The sequence below is a fragment of the Hemicordylus capensis genome, chromosome 6 (assembly GCF_027244095.1).
Source record: "Hemicordylus capensis ecotype Gifberg chromosome 6, rHemCap1.1.pri, whole genome shotgun sequence".
NCBI classification, from domain to species: Eukaryota; Metazoa; Chordata; class Lepidosauria; order Squamata; family Cordylidae; genus Hemicordylus; species Hemicordylus capensis.
In genome coordinates, this window is record NC_069662.1 from 148,686,370 (window position 1) to 148,703,125 (window position 16,756).

General features: G+C 44.1%; 1 protein-coding gene across 5 annotated transcripts in view; it reads right to left on the reverse strand.

Annotated features, from left to right (window-relative positions):
• The window catches only part of CUL2 (cullin 2), a 90,353-nt gene that overhangs the window by 25,589 nt on the left and 48,008 nt on the right, over positions 1–16,756 (reverse strand). For all 5 annotated transcript variants that reach the window (XM_053259647.1, XM_053259648.1, XM_053259646.1 and 2 more), the window contains 6 exons: positions 8,751–8,847; positions 8,549–8,659; positions 6,423–6,585; positions 4,757–4,881; positions 2,652–2,759; positions 1,690–1,749 (listed from right to left, as the gene is read on the reverse strand). In XM_053259647.1, coding sequence (XP_053115622.1) covers positions 1,690–1,749; positions 2,652–2,759; positions 4,757–4,881; positions 6,423–6,585; positions 8,549–8,659; positions 8,751–8,847 — 664 coding nt within the window. The remainder of the gene's footprint in view (positions 1–1,689; positions 1,750–2,651; positions 2,760–4,756; positions 4,882–6,422; positions 6,586–8,548; positions 8,660–8,750; positions 8,848–16,756) is intronic.

Here is a 16,756-nt window from a genome sequence, read left to right on the forward strand (position 1 = left end):
CCTTTTCTTTCAAAGTCGAAATTCTTGATGCCAAGAGATGCTTGTCGATACCAAAATCAGAGGCAGGTTCTGAAGACCTGAAGGAGACAGTGTTCTTTCCTTCGTTAAATCCACTGTTTTGGATTTCTTTAGTCTTGGGAGGAGGGAGGGTCTTCCAATCCCAAATGCTTTTGTTTCAACTTCAAAGACTCTGGTGTTGCAAGGAGAATGGACCTCGAACAGATTTTTGGGATTTGATATAATGCCAATTCAGAGCTCGATGTCGATGGCTGTGGACTCATAGAAGGATACTTAGATGTCGACATCAAAGTTTTCGAAGTCAACGATGAGATTGTAGGGCAGGGTTCTCCCAATGTTGAAGGGCTTAGCATCTCATCATAAATGGTGGCACGAAGCCACAAGGCCCAATATTTTCTCGTCTGATTTGAGAAAGATAGGCATATCTTGCATGAAGAGACATTGTGCTCTTCTCTCAGGCAGATTAAGCACAAGTCATGGATATCTTTTGAGGGAAGCTTGGCATTACAGCCAGTGCACCTCTTGAAGGTCCATTTCTCCTCAGCCATTCGAAAAAACACTAGCGAAGTTCAGAAGCCATTCCAAGTCACATCCAATAAATTCAGTCAGATATTTTTAATATCACAGATAAACTCAAAAAGAACAACTTAACCGACACTGAGCGACAGCCCGAGGACTGAACGCAACAGCGGAACTGAAGAACAGGTGCCCAGCCTGCCTTTAAATAGCACACTGAAGGCATGTGGGCGAGGCTCGGTGACCTCAACAAGATGTAGCATTCTACCGCAAGGGTCCCGCACAGGCACATTACCCCATTCTTATGACTCTCGGCCCAGATCTAATAGAACTTATTTTCTGCTTCTTTCAACAGCCAAGTCATATGACTGGTGTTTCTGTTTTCAAGATGGTGGCTCAATCTAAAATTGCCCCTATCCTGTGTCTTCTGTAAATCTGGCTTCTATCAGATTGCAAATACTTAGGTTATCAGGACACACATAGACATGTGTGATTTTATAAACCTTCTTCCCTTTGGGGAAAAATGCAGGTGGCACATAGCTGGGTAGTCAACATTGTTCCCTCTAAGGTGTGTGTATGTGCACGTCGCGTGCTCACACGTTTTCTGATTTCCACTCAGTTAATTTTAGAACCTGCTCAGGTTGAATCAGGAAGGCCCCACTCTGAATGCCTGTGTGCACACACTGCCTTGATACTGCTGCCCAGAACAAAAACTCATTCTGCACACAGATGAAAAAAATTAGAGAGAACACTGGTGGCCAACTTGAGGACTCTCCAGCTGTTGTTAGACTACAACTCCTATCAACCTTAGCTGCAATGTATACAGCCAACAGCAGCTGGAGAGCCTCAGGTTGGCTACCCCTCGCATGGACTATCTTAAAAGAGGCATTCCCCCTTTTCTCTGACACAGGATGGAATGCCTCTTCAAAGACAATGCCTGTGTTGACACTTGCATACATCACTGAAGAACAAAGAAAGCATACTTCTCGCTTCGGAACTATTGTTTTTGCTCATGTGCAACTTTAATGTGATTAACTGACTCAAACCCACATGATGCTGATCAAGACTTCTTTAAATTGTGCAACAGCCTAATGATGCTATCTGAACATGGTTCATGCTTTCAGTTATAACTATTTAAACATATTTGTTGCTTACCAGCTCAGGTGCTTTGCAGATTGACTTTGGTTCCCTATAATTCACTACTGATGTCAAAGCCTATTTAGAAATGAGAAGATAGACAGAGAAAGAGAATCAGACTAGCACATGTGGACATATGCTAGCCATATGATGCCTCCTCATTAATCCCAAGTGGGTCCCCACAAAGACATGGTGTGTCTATCTTGCTACTTAAGCCACATGAGCAAACTTCAATTTAAGAATGGTCAACCATTTCTCCACATCTACTTTCTACTTCTTCTTCTTCTACTACTACTACTACTTCTTCTTCTAAAAATATATTAAGAACGAGCAGCATGTTAGGTGCTGTACAGGATATAAAAGTGATGTGGATCCAGCCCATTGGGTTTATAAATACAGTTGATTGGCCTCCAGGCAAAATCTATTGCAAAACACAGGGGATAAGCACCCTAGTTGCTCCTGTCTCATAACTGGCTGGGATTGAAGCTTCCAGACCATATTGGGAAATATGGACCGCATGGACCGGGACCATATTAGGAAATTAGAATTTTTTTGCTAGTTGCAGAGCACATTGGGATAGTGGAAATATGGGCTTGTCTAATTTGAAGGTTCCTATGACCTTAACATGGTTCCTATATCACATTTTAGGATTGCTGACAACTTGATTTGTAAGTGTTTAGAAATTATTTTGGGAAATCATTCTGTCCATTGTTTATGAGATGGACATGAAAACAGCAGAAAAGAGCATTTCTCTCTTCAAAATGCAATCAACACATAGAACTTGTAGGACTGTATGCAGTATTTTAAATCTGCAACTGCTCCACCATGTGGCAGGCAACCATAAGTGCAAGGGAGAGAAAGTACAATATATCAAAATGCAAAAGTACAGTATCCAAAAAACTTCTACCAGATAGAATTCTTCACAGAACAAAGCATTTCCCTTTTAAGTTATATGGTTCCAGCTCTTTTGCTGGAATTACCTTATCGAGGGCACTCATAAAGCGCTGATCACCATTCAAAACTGTACTGATGAGCTGAACAAATTTACTGTGTACTTCTAACACTGACTCCACAAACTGGGTGGGCATCTGAAGACAAAATCACAGATATGATAAATGCTATTGAGAAATGCAAAAACCAACATGCTTCCCCCAGCTCCCCAACAGTTAGTTTGCCAGGGAGAAAGTTTAGCTTACAGGGCTAAGAGAAACCTGCTAAGGTGTGAACATTTAACCAAGTCGCACAATCTCTAAGGTATATTTGCCATGTTCAATCATACTACTATCACTACTATTAGTAGTAGTATTGTTCAGTCATACAACTGTGTGCATCACAAGATACTCTTCAATTATTAGTTTATGTTAGCTCTAAGAAACGAAACTTCCATAGATCCCATGGTGCGTGGGGGGGATCATTATCAAACTTTCAGCGACAAAAGCTCAAGATACCCCTTTCAAAAGATAAGTTGCCTTGAGACTTCTTTTTAAAAGTTTGGGGCGTTCCAACCTATGATATCCTCTGATGTGTGCACTAAGGGCCACTTCAGTATGTTACTGTTGTCAGAATCCATACTCAGCTGGAAAAAGGTGAAGGGCACACTCATAGGCAAGGTTATGGGCAGATACACAGAACAGCTGACACCCAGATGCCAATATTCAGTAACAGTTGCACAGAGGGAGTGCTTCTGCTTGTGCATGGAGGGGAGGGGCCATTTTCAGTTATTCATTCCCTTTGCTGCTTCATATGCCTCCTAAAATATGTCCCTGGGGAGTCCCCCAGCCTTCAGGGATATATTTCTGGGAGGCACAGGCAGCTGCAGAGGGAAAGGAGGGTTTGCCAAAAAATACAGAAGTACTCTCCATGCGAAAGTCCTAGTTGGGAAGCAGCAGTTTAATTTTCCTTACACTGTTTACTTGATTATATATTAAAAGGAATGTCACATCTATAAACGTAATCTGAAAGCTATTGTACCTCACATAATTATGAAAGCCTTTGACTACAGCAGCCACAAGAGTGGCAATCAAGATGCACAGGTCATTTTCATTGTATGTGATTTGTACATGATTTCTGGGTCCTTTTGGACTCGCACCTCCTGCTTGAACAGCAGGTGGAGGCTGCAGCCAGAAGTGCCTTTGCCCAGCTCCATCTGATTTGTCAATTACGCCCTTACCCTGATTGGCAAGCATTAATGACAGTGACCCATGCCCTTGTTATCTCCCGCCTAGGTTATTGTAACGCCCTCTATCTAGGGTTACCTTTGAGGATGATTGGAAAACTACAATGGGTCCAGGATGCAGCAGCTCGTTTACTTATGGGTGCCAGAAAATATGACAGGGTAACACCTCTCCTGCAGTCATTGCACTGGTTGCCTATTCACTACCTAGTTTAATTTAAGGTCCTGGTTTTGACCTTCAAAGCCTTGTGGGGCTTGGCACCTGTCTACCTACAGACCTGCCTCTCCCATCCTGTTACATCCCGTCCGGTCAGATCTGCTCAGATGGCCCTTTTGTCGGTCCCCAATTTCCAAGAGGTTCGGGGTGCTAGGACCCGTGAAAGGGCCTTCTTGGCTGCTGCCCCACTTCTCTGGAATACCCTTCCCCTGCAGATTCGTTTAGCTTCTTCCTTGTTGATTTTTAAATCTCTATTGAAGACTTTTCTTTTTCACCAGGCTTTTACACTGTAGTTTACCTATTTGTCCCCCCGCCGCCACCGTTAGTTACTTTAGTTTTATTTAGAATGTAATTTAATGCTATCTTGTTTTGCATGTTTTTGTACACCGCCCAGAGTCTTTAGAGTGGGTGGTATATCAAATGTTTCTAATAAATAAACAAAATTTGTTAAATTTCTACTCTCTGATGAGGATGTTTTAAATTTTAACTCTGTAGCCAAATTTTGTTACATTGCTCTTAAGATGTATAATGAGAACCTATAGAATTTCTTATAAATTTGTTTTGCCTTTTGCATGTATGGATCGTTTGGTCTAGGACCATAAATAAAACTTGACTTGACTGACAAAAAACAAACAAATTTTCCTGGTCTATACAGCATTTTTAATCATCCGAAAATTTGCCCCTCTACTACTCACGTTTTCCTGAGAAAGACTGCTGGTTGCTCTAAGGCCCTCATCATGGATATGGTTTTGTAGTTCCTGAATCATATGAGGTAAGCCACTTGGCACAGCATGAAGCAACGTGTACATATTTGCCATATCTGCAAGAACAAAAGCAACAGGTTTTCAGGATATACTCAGAAAGTTGACTATTATCACAACTTAGTATTTAAACAGCAGTCTGAAAGCAGTTGCCTTCTAGGGAAAGAAAGAGAGAACATACATACAAAATGCAGAAAACAGAGGAAAAGAGAAGCTGTAGTCTGGAATTTTTTGATTCCTCATTGCAAGACACAAATCCTAAACTTTCCACACCTCTTTTCCTGGACCATCATGTTGGAAGCATCAGCTGGACTATCACCACCTGACAGATCACCTCCCTAACTTATGCAATTGCAGCAAAATAAATATTAGCACCACACGTCAAGGTGTGCACAAGTTTTCCTCTGTGAACCCTCTCCCTCTATCTAGGAGTAACCGTGATAAAAAGAATTCTGTTTTTTCTAACACCAAGGCATTTTTCTACATCTTTGATACAGCCCAAAAGAATATTCTGTATGGATGGTGTGTGTCTGAAATAGCACTTGTTAGGAGAATGAACTCTGGCAATTATTTTAATGTGACATGTGGAGGGCTTTCTGTTTTTTGTTTTGTTATCAATGTTCATTCTAGAAAACATCATGAGACTTTTGGTTATCTGAAAAAGGGCGAAAAAGACAAACACAAAATCCCACTGGAAGAGGTCACTGACCTGGGTTATAATTAAAAAAAACCATATATGCATTGTGCTTGTGGCAGCAAAGCCTCTGATTGGCTGTGTGAGCATTACAGCTCAGGAACATTCCAGGTGCACAGGGCATAATGAGGTGAAAATGTTTTCAGTTTCTTTGAGAGAAGTAAAAACTGCAGAGCTATGCTTCAACCTTGGATTGTGCCGGAGAGGAGCTCTCAAGTCCTCCTCAGAAAACAAATCTAACCTACGCTGTTCTTTGAAGTGGTGAAAACCTATTTCAACTCCTACTCAGATGATAAGTCAGCCCAGCCATGGAGTCAGGATGCAGTGGGGAAGGGGAAGAACATCTTCTAAGGCTAGTGTAGAGGTTGGGTTTACTGCCAACAGGCAGCTCTAATGTCCACTCTTGCCTTCTGACCCCATGCTCCCTCTCCAAGTCTCCACCACAGCTCTCCTTCTCCCGGGGGAGGGGACATTACCAGGCTTCAGAGTACAGGCTGACCCTGCCAGCTGACATTTTTTGATACATTATTGTACAGAGATACAGATTCTTAGCTATATTTTAAATTTGAAATAGCTATGATTTTAGAGTGGAGAATCATGTGAAGAAAATGAAGCCCCCACCCCCACGCAAAGGTAAGTAAGGCATCCATTCAATCTTCTGTCCTGCTGTACTACATGTGACTAAGTAGTTACACACCTATCTGCATCAGAATCATTCAGTAGGGCCAATGAATATTTTGACCCATAATCACATCAACTATACATCTCCTTTTTTGGATAAGGGAATTGACTTCTATTAGTAGAAGACAGCATAAGTGACAGAACATGTTCCAAATGTACAGTTATTTAGAAGGCAGGATACTTTTGCGTTCACATGCATTCAGCTTTTATTACACAAGACTTTACCATTTCTCTTCTCTTGTCGGATGATGTTATGGCATTCGGCATGAAGGAACTGTAAGTGATCTGCTACCATTCGCTGTTGGCATTCATTAATTACTTTGCCATAGGAGCTGGGGTGTAGATATTTTCGACATCTCATTTCTTCATCTTTTAATCTACATAAAACCTAAAATCACATTTTCAAGTTAAAGAAAGTGATGAAATAAATGCTACAGGGCTATTGAGGAATGGCGGGAGTGGGGGTGGGGGGAGAGAAGCATTCGCGTCTGAGATAATTATCTTAATTTGACGGAGGAGCAATTTCGCTACATTTCTAAAGCACGTATTCAAGAACCTAATTCCATTCATTCTGGAATAGCCCAGAGGCTGGCCAAGGGTCAGCTTCAGAATGCCTAATGCCTGCTGGCTGCTCAGGCTGCTGCAAAAGGAATCTGGATTAGGCCTGGTCTGGCCCGGAAAGGAACTCCTTCCATTCTAAAGCAAAAGTGCATACTTGGGAACACTTAAACACAGATTAGCTGCACCTTAATTTAAGAAATCCTGATTTACAAAACTATTTGTTTTGTAAATTTAAACACACTTTGGTAAACTATGGTGATAATGACAGACAGAAGAAGCAGACTACAGAAGACTAAAGTCAGCTCTTCCCTGGCGTCCCACTCAAATAAAGGACTGCATCCTGAGACGATGGGACTATTACAGAAGAACGAACCTTAAGGAAGAAGCTTAAACCTTGCCCTAAGAGGTTTTATTCTGAAGCTGCATTAGATTGCAATGGAATTTACTTCCAAATAAATGTGCCTAAGATTACAATCTCGATGCATTTCTCAGTAATACTTCCAGTTTTCAACAATGATGTCTACCCCCAAACAGAGATGTCTAAAACATCTTATGTGAGAGGACATATTGGGCAGCATACAGATCGGTAGCTGCGTGTCTGGAAGAATGTTCCACTTGCACAAAGGTGGAGGGTTGATTTTTGCCAGTTCTTCTCTCTTTCCGCACTGCCATGTCCACTGAAAATATATTTGTAAGGGCTCCTTGGGGACATTTTTTTTTGGACTGCAAGGGGCAGCAGAAGGAAGGGAAAATGAACAAAAGCTGCTGCTGTCTCTATTGTGGAAGATAAACTACCCATAGTGAGGAGACCAAGTTCTCACACATGTCAAGGAATTGGTTATTCTTCCCAGACACAGAGGAGAAAAATGTGACAGGGAATAGAGGAAAGCAAGTTCAAATAGTACAAGTGTGCTTAATGAGGATCTGCAGTGGAAAGGCCTGGCAACTGATCACCTTTGGTTTTCTTAGGAAGCTGACATACTTCAAATGTTACCAATTTTGAATGCTGATTTAAGAGATATTCAGAAGGCCCATCTCCATTTTACAGATCACATGCTCTTCAAATGGTTATCATATGTAGTCTGACATCAGTTGAGAAAACGCAAAAGGTTATAATAAAATTTGAAGACAAAGCTTCATTTAATATATATGCTGGGATCCAAAATGCTATGCGGACTCATGAAAGGGGGCTTGTCAAAGTTGACTTCTTTCTTTTGAAACAGCTGACATCCATTCTCTGTTTCAAAAAGAGTTTGTCATGAGGAATAGGAAGCTGCTGTGTGTGGGGAAAAGATGACTATCTGGGCTTACAAGAACTAGTTTTACAGTTCTTTAGAGCCTACCTGTCAAACCCTGGGTCAGCAATTAAGCCTTGCCAGAGGACAATGACAGGTAAGTGTAGGGCAGAGAATAGGAACCTCCGTTCCACTTCTGAAAGCTGCTGGGTCCCCATTGCCACAGAGGCTGCTTCTTCCTTCTCTTTTACCTTTGCAGTCGGCAACTGACCTTGATCACAAAATGTAAGGAATACAATGGATTGTATCCTAAGATATTTAGTCATTACTACCTGCAATAATTAGTCATTAGTCACACTGAAATTAATGAGACACAACAACCAAGTCTCACTGGTTTCAGTGGTGCTTATTCATGACTAGCTTTCTGAGGATACAACTCCATGAGCTTCCTTTGAAAGATTCTACTAAGTAAAGAAAGCAATACACTCTCCCTGTATTTCTCCTTGAGGTAAATTGGATGAAAATACAACCTACAAATAAATAGGGTTTTCTTACCTTTTCCATATACTGTGAGCAGTTGGACTCTTGCAATAAATTTGAAGCTTCTTGTTTATAATACTCCCCCGTTTCATTCAGAAAAGGACACTCAAAAATTTCCTGATAAAACTAAATTGAGAAAGTCTGATCAAGTACAAATAAGGTAAAGCGTGGAACAATTAATTAAGACACTTACGACAGACAGGAAATGAATTTTTACCTTCAGAGGGAATTTTTTCTTATACTGTTCAACATGAACAAAGGAGTTAATAACCCCATGGATTACTTTCTGATTTGGATCTTCTCCACAACGATCACTGAAAGATGGCAAAATAAAGTATTCATAAGGCAGGCCATGTATATCCTGTTCAGGCATCCAAGCCAGCTGATTAGGCTGGGGAAATTATTAAAAACCATTTCCCTCTCCCACATGCGATACGCTTCTCAAATTATACTGCATACAAGCAGGTGCAACTGCTGACTGTGCATAAACTCACAAAAAAGACAAAACACAATTATCTGAAGAATGGAAGAGGAGCAAACTTGGCACCCCATAGTCTCAGTCCCCACTTCCCATCCCCCTGTGTAGCTTGCAGTTTCTTCTCTCCACAATCCTCAACACAAAAAGAGCCAAAAACTAAATATAGGTAGTCTAATCTTGGTTTTTCCCATGACACTCTATTGATGCAAAAGCTGGACTTTGAAGAAGCATGACAGAAAAAGTATTGATGCTTTTGAACTTTGGTGCTGGAGAAGACTTTTGAGAAGACCATGGACAGCCAGGAAAACAAACAAATGGATCATAGAACAAATCAATCCAGAATTTTCACTTGAGGCACAAATGACCAGGCTCAAACTATCATACTTCGGACACATTATGCGAAGATCCAGCTCTCCTTGAGAAGTCCATAACGCTGGGAAAAGTCAAAGGAAAGAGAAGAAGAGGATGACCAGCAGCAAGGTGGATGGACTCGATTATGACAGCAATGAATGCACCACTGAGAGACCTTAAAGGCCAAGTTGAAGTGAGATCATCCTGGAGAGAATCTATCTATCTATGTGGTTGCTAAGAGTCGACACCAACTTGACATCACTTAATCAATCAATCGTTTACATTAAAGTTACTTCATCATTCGAAGGTTTTAACAATAGGAACCTTATTTTTCTTTACAGCTTAACAATGAGTGCAAAGTATGCAAGTGATTCTCAGTCACCCCAGTATGTCTGGACTCCTTAGACAGAACTCAAGAAGGTGGGAGCTGGATTACTTCTTACTAAGCAGCTGGGTAGACTATTGGTTTTCAACTGGTAAATTATGACCCACAACTGGTGCGCTCTGACTTAAGGCAAGTTGCACTGATGCAAGCACCACTTTTTCCTTTTTAAAGACATTTAGAAGGACAAAAAGACCAACATATACCACAAGGAATTATAACTGGGTCCCATGTTGCAGGTGAAGGGTGGGACCGGGTCTGAAAACTGAGTAATACTGCTTGCACTTCTTTCCTTATAACGGCGCAAATTAAAGTTGCTTTACTTGAGTAAAAGCTGAACATTCGAGAAGGAGCTGCAAAATATCCCCAAGGAGTACATCAGTCCTCAGTAGGACAAGTACTATCACCAGATGCATATGAGTTTATCTCCTCTCCTCTGTCTCAGTTCAATGCAAGCAAGAAAGGAGCCAAGAGAAAGATGATTTCACTCCATCATCGTTTTTTCCTGCTCAGGACTGGCAGAGGGGGAAAGGATAGCTTTGATGTTTAATAGCTGGCAACTGACCCTGGTCCTAACACTGTTATTTATGCCAAACAGATTAACATCTGCAACGAATGTTGACGCCATAGCAAACACTACAGAAAGCAAACAAAAAGAAAATACAAAATATGGAATGGATCCCATGGTTTTTAAGAAAGGAGCAACAGACAGACAGACAATTTCCTCCTATTCTTTCTCAAACAATGGGAAAGGCAGAAGTCAGTTTTCCAAGAGACTGAAAACAAGTCTAAACAGAAACCAAGGGGCTTAGATCTAGAGATGTACTTGCTTTGGACTCCCCGATGTCTGTTTTGAAAAGTGGGGTGGTTTCCTCGGGGGAAGACAGTTCAGTCTCAACTTTATTTCGATCATCAACCAGCAGAAAGTGGGGCAGACAATATCTCTCTCAAACTACCCCAGCTACACTTTGATACAAATGCTAACTGAATCAGAACTTGAGCGTTGGCTATGCGAAGCCCACAAGATTGAATTAGTTGTACTGCCCTTTGTTTTTCACATGTTTGCAGCATGCACACACATACACACACAGAATAATTAAGGAAAAATATATCTGGTCCTGGTTGGACATACCATCCTGCTATTTTCAAGCAGCAAACTTGCAGGACAGTATCTGTCCACTTATCGCAAGGAACACTGCAGGGAACTTAGTACTTCTAATGGAGGTACCAAATTCCAACAGGACAAAAGTCCACAGAACAAATTCCAACAGAACCATATTCCACAGACCAAAACCCAGAAGTGGAGTCCAAATCAATGACTCCACTTAGGGCCACATGTTGTATGTATCAGCATGCTGATATGTTATATGTTTCTAGCATGCCCTGGGGAAAACAGCTGATGCAGATATACCCTAATGGCAATGTCAAGTGAAGTTCTAGACCAGCAGTTTGCTCCAAAATACAGTGGGTCCAAGAGGAGTGCTGCAGGAACAACAATGCTACAGGAAACCATCCCTGAAACGGAACCCAGCCTTCACGTGGACAACACCTGGTTCTGACACAGTGATTAGTAAGTTCTCAACTCCCTGAACATTTCTCAAGTTTTTCAAAAGCGGAGGTCTTAGGGAATTAAAGAGCTCACATGTCTGGTGGGATGGAGCAGCAAATGTATAGCCCACAACAAGAAAGCACTGAGAGAGCATAAAGCTACAAGTGTCAGGACACAGGAAGTCTGTTGAAATCTTTTAAACTTGACATCACATCTGTTGGCCTGCCTGAAACAGTTATGTACTGGAGCAGACAAAACTATCTGGTTGCTGAATGAAACACAAATCTTTATACCTAGGAATATACAGAGCTGTCAGATAATGAGTTGGACCATTGGTCCATTGTCTACACTGACTGGCAGTGGCACTCCAAGGCTCCACGAAGGAATCCTTCCTAGTCCTACCTGGAGATGCCAGGGATTGAACCTGGGACCTTCTGCATGGATGGCAGATGCTCTACCACAGAGATACGGCCCCATCCCCTGTTGCATTGTCAGTAACAGAGAAACCCAACACACACACACACACACACACAAACACACACACACACACACACACTTACTTAAGATGCTAAAAAAAGAGAAACCATCCTGGAAACCCGTTTTTTCCAGACAACTATAAACCTGGACACAGTAAGTAGAACAGCTTTACATGAAAAGTAACAAGATGAAGTAAAAACGCTGGATAAAATAGCAGGATATCTAGAAGAAGGCATCCCACCCACTTCTTGTCCATGCATTAATTACAGGGGTTTAGTGAAAGGTATAGGCTGAAGTCCAAAGAACAGCTTTAAGCACCCCCAAGGATTCTGACATGCCCCCTGGAATTTTTTATTCTCCCTGTTTGAAGAGCAAAGAGCAAACTCTCTTGCCATGCTGAACACATGCTTTTGGACATCTCTTCAGTTTCAAAAGTAGTTTGACATGTTGCATTGCAGGCTGTTATATGAGAAACACAGTCCAAGGACCCTGTGGGCATTACAGTGCAGTGCTTGCTAAGTGCTTCAGGACTGTGCATGAGTAGGTGGAGCAAATTCCTTTTGGCTGTACGATTTCTCTTGCCTCCAACCCTTTCTTCCTAAAAGTAGCTAAGAACACATGACATGATCTTTGGGCTGGTCTTGTGGTAACAAGCATGAATTGTTCCTTTTGCTAAGCAGAGTCTGCCCTGGATTGCATTTGAATGGGAGACTATATGTGTGAGCACTGTAAGATATTTATTATACTTGGAACCTTGTGCATGCAAGCATGCAGATGTTCTTCCCAGATCAACCCCATCCCCTAAGTGGAATATTAAAACAGGTTGCTTACCTGTAACTTATGATCTGGATGTGATCCGTTGTATTCATAAGAACTGGGTTTCTGCGCCTGCGCAGGGACCTCCCGGGCTGACTAGCTAGCTCCTCTTTGCGCCCCGCCCGTCTGCACGTGCCTTGCAGCTTCCGTTAGAATCGACGGTTGGGGCGCCTCTCCTTCAGATTTCTCGCAGACCGCCATATAAATGACGATCCGCACACCAGCATCCACTAGTCCAGGCATTCTGCAGCGGGGCCGGCTGGGAGGGACTTATGAATACAACGGATCACATCCAGATCATAAGTTACAGGTAAGCAACCTGTTTATCTGGATTGTGATCCATTGTATCCATAAGAACTGGGTGTTTAGCAAGCTACCCCATAAGGAGGCGGGTGCAGATGACCCCCAGCTATGCCAACACACGTTTCAACACTGATCTTCCAAAATTCGCCTCCCTAGCCATCCGCAGATCCAAAGCATAATGCTTCACGAATGGTAGATGCGATGACCATGTCGCCGCCAGGCAGACATCTGCCATTTTAATGCCTGACAGATGTGCCGCAGACGTTGCGTAGGCCCTAGTAGAGTGAGCCCGAACCGTCTTTGGCGGTGTTATCTTCTGGCTTTTATAGGCGAGGAAAATCAGTTCCACTAGCCAGTGAGCAAGTCTCTGGCGAGAGATTGGACGGCCCTTGCTACGCCCCCGGAAGGAGAGAAAAAGCTTTTTACTCTTCCTAAAGTCATGAGTTCTCTCCAAATAGTATAGGAGCGATCTACGCACGTCCAACGTGTGGAGGGCCTCCTCTAAGTCTGTCTCCGGACTACTGAAAAAAGTTGGCAGCACTATGTCTTGATTTAAGTGGAATCTGTTACCACCTTCGGCAGGAATCTCGGATCGAGACGCATCACAACCTTGTGTGGATAGAATTGAGTGTAGGGTCTATCCATCCGCAGGGCCGTCATCTCGCTCACTCTCTTAGCCGATGTAATGGCCACCAAGAATGCCACCTTCAAAGTCAGAAACTTCAGCGGAATAGTCGCCAGTGGCTCAAAGGGTGCCTCCGTTAGGGCGGAGAGTACTAAAGACAGACTCCACTGCTCCATTGGGCTGCGCACAGGAGGGTAAAGGTTATTAACACCTTTCAGGAAACGCTTACATTCCGGGTGGGAGAAAACCGTGGACCCATCCCATCCCCTGTGCTTTGACGAGATTGCAGCCAAATGCAGCTTAATGGAGACATTCACCAATCCACTCAGTTTGAGCGATGTCAGGTAACGTAGCACATCCCGAGGGGTCGCACGCAATGGCGTGACACTCTTCCCCCTCATATAACTCTTGAAGCGGTTCCACTTGCAGGCATAACTGCGTCTTGTCGACGCACGCCTACTGTTTAGTAAGATGTTGTTTAATAGTTGATTCTCCAAGCGGTCAGCTTGAGAGAGTGCACATCGGGGTGTAACACCTTTCCGTGTTCTCTTTGCAACAGGTTTGGAGCCCTGGGGAACTTGTGGAACACTGAATGAGACATTCCCAGAAGTGTGGCAAACCACGGCTGGCGCGGCCACCATGGGGTCAGAAGTATGCATTTCGTTTGGTCCTGCAATATCTGCGCAACCACACGGCCCATTAACGGCAGCGGGGGAAAAAGATATAACAGCCCCGTCTTCCAGGCCCGTTGAAAAGCATTCCCCAGGGATCCCTGGCCTATGCCCGCACGCGAACAATAATTGGCACACTTTTTGTTGGCAACCGTGGCAAATAAGTCTATCGATGGGACCCCCCAGATCTCGAACACCCTGTCGAGATACATCGGGTTGATTTCCCACTCGTGTCTTTGGTTGAAACTGATGTCCCTGCTGAGTCTGTCGGCCAAGCAGTTGTCTACACCCTTTATATGTATTGCCACCGGGTGAATTGCATGTTGAATGCACCAGTCCCATATTTTTCTCGCAAGTAGGCAAAGAGACAGTGACACTGTCCCCCCTTGATGGTTGAGGTAGGCAATTGCCGTCGTGTTGTCCAACTCCAGCTGTACTGACCGTCCCCTTATCATAGGTTCGAATGCCCTTAGGCCCTGAAACACAGCCAATAGCTCCAAGTAATTTATATGCTGAAGTCTCTGCAACTGGGTCCATGTTCCCTGCACGCATACGCTGGCGCAATGCGCACCCCAGCCCGCCATCGAGGCATCTGTCGTTATCCGGGAGGTGGGCTCCTTGGACACAAACTCGACTCCTTTGCCCAAATTGTCCATGTCTAGCCACCACCCCAGGCTGGCGAGGACATGTTGTGGTAATGTCAAGTGCATATTCTGGCCATCCACATTGGGTCGGAAGTTGTGGAGAAACCAATGCTGCAATGTGCGCATGCGGAGGCGCGTGTGTGACACCGTTGTGGTGCATGATGCCATCAAACCCAACATCCGCTGGATTCGAACCGCTGGCTGCCGTGGAGTCCTCTGAAAGTGACGTATGAGTTCGTGCATTTGGGTAACTCTTTCCGCAGGTAAGAACGCCCTGGCCAATTTCAAGTCCAGCACCGCTCCGATGAAGTTCACTCGAGTCATGGGTTCGAGTCTCGACTTCTTCCAATTCACATTGATGCCGAGGCACTCCAACAAGGCTAGCAGCATCTGCACTTGGCGGGTCAGTAAACTCCTGTCGTGGCTCACCACGAGCCAATCGTCTAAATACGGATACAGCCTCAAGCCCTGAGTTCGCAGGTGGGCTACAACCACCGCCATCACCTTTGTGAACACTCTGGGCGCAGTAGAAAGTCCAAATGGAAGCACCACATATTGATAGATCTGTGCCCCTACTGTAAACCGGAGAAACTTGCGGTGACTCTCCTGTATCCCGATATGAAAATAAGCGTCCTTGAGATCCAGAGTAACTGCCCACTGTTCGTTCACCAGCAGAGGCAGAATTCCCTGCAGCGTCACCATTCTGAATTTCCTGGTCTGAATGAAGAGGTTGAGCCCCCTCAGGTCCATTATGGCTCTTATTCCACCGTCTCTCTTTGGTATCTGAAAATACCGGGAATAGTAGCCGGTCAGTCTGTTCGCCCATTGCACCCGCGTGATCGCCTGTTTCTCCAGCAGCACCTTGACCTCCTCCCGCAACACCTCCGTGGCCGGCGTATAGACCAGTCCAGAGAAGGGAGGCCTTGTCTCGAACTCCAACGCATATCCAGTCTGCACTATTCTCAGTACCCACCGGTCGGATGTTATGTTGTGCCATGCTGGCGCACGGCTTGCCAGTTTGATGTCGATCCTGGCAACTACAGGGCCGATGTAGTGGGTCCTGGATTGTAGCGTTGGACTTAATTGGCTGCTGCAAAACTGATGCAGTGGACGAACAGTCCCGTCAAAAGCTCTTGCTGGAAGCGTCCTTGTCGCCTTGACGAGCTGTTTTTCCTTTTTGTTTCTGGTTAAAGCCCTTACCGCGTTGGTAAGGTCTGAATTGTTTTTGGTATTCTTTGCGGTCCCGATACCGATCACTCTTTCTCTGATAATAAGTGCGGCTCCTTGCAGTTGAGCTGGAACCGCTCGAAGGCACCATAAAGGTGCGGGCAGTGAATTTAGATTTTTTCAACGTCTCCATTGACGTGTCCGTGTCCTCATGGAATAAACCTTTGCTGTCAAATGGCAAGGACTCGACTTTCTCCTTCATGTCTGTCTGCAGGGTTGCTGAGCGAAGCCACGCATGCCTGCGCAAGCTCACTGCCGTCACCATTGCTCTCGATTCCGTCTCCGACAAGTGTTTGAATGCGCTCAGTTGTTGGCGCGTTATTGCCGTTGTTCTTTCGTACACATCATTAAATCTCCATTGGAAGTCCTCCGGAGACAAAGAGGATGAATCCTGTAAGAGCGCATCCCAAAGTAAATGGTTATAGCGTGCCATACACGCCGCATAATTAGCAATACGAATTGCTAAACTGGAGGTGCTATAGATCTTTCGACCCATAACGTCCATTTTCCTCCCCTCTTTGTCAGCAGGCGTGGAATGACGGTGTCCACTCTTGGTGGATGAAGCGCAACTGACAACCAAGGAGTTCGGTATAGGATGCCGTAACAGGTAAGAGTTCTCTCCTTCAGTAACCCTATACAAATTTTCAATGCGCTTGGAAGTTGGAGCCCCGACCCCCACTGAGTCCCATGCCACCTTCGC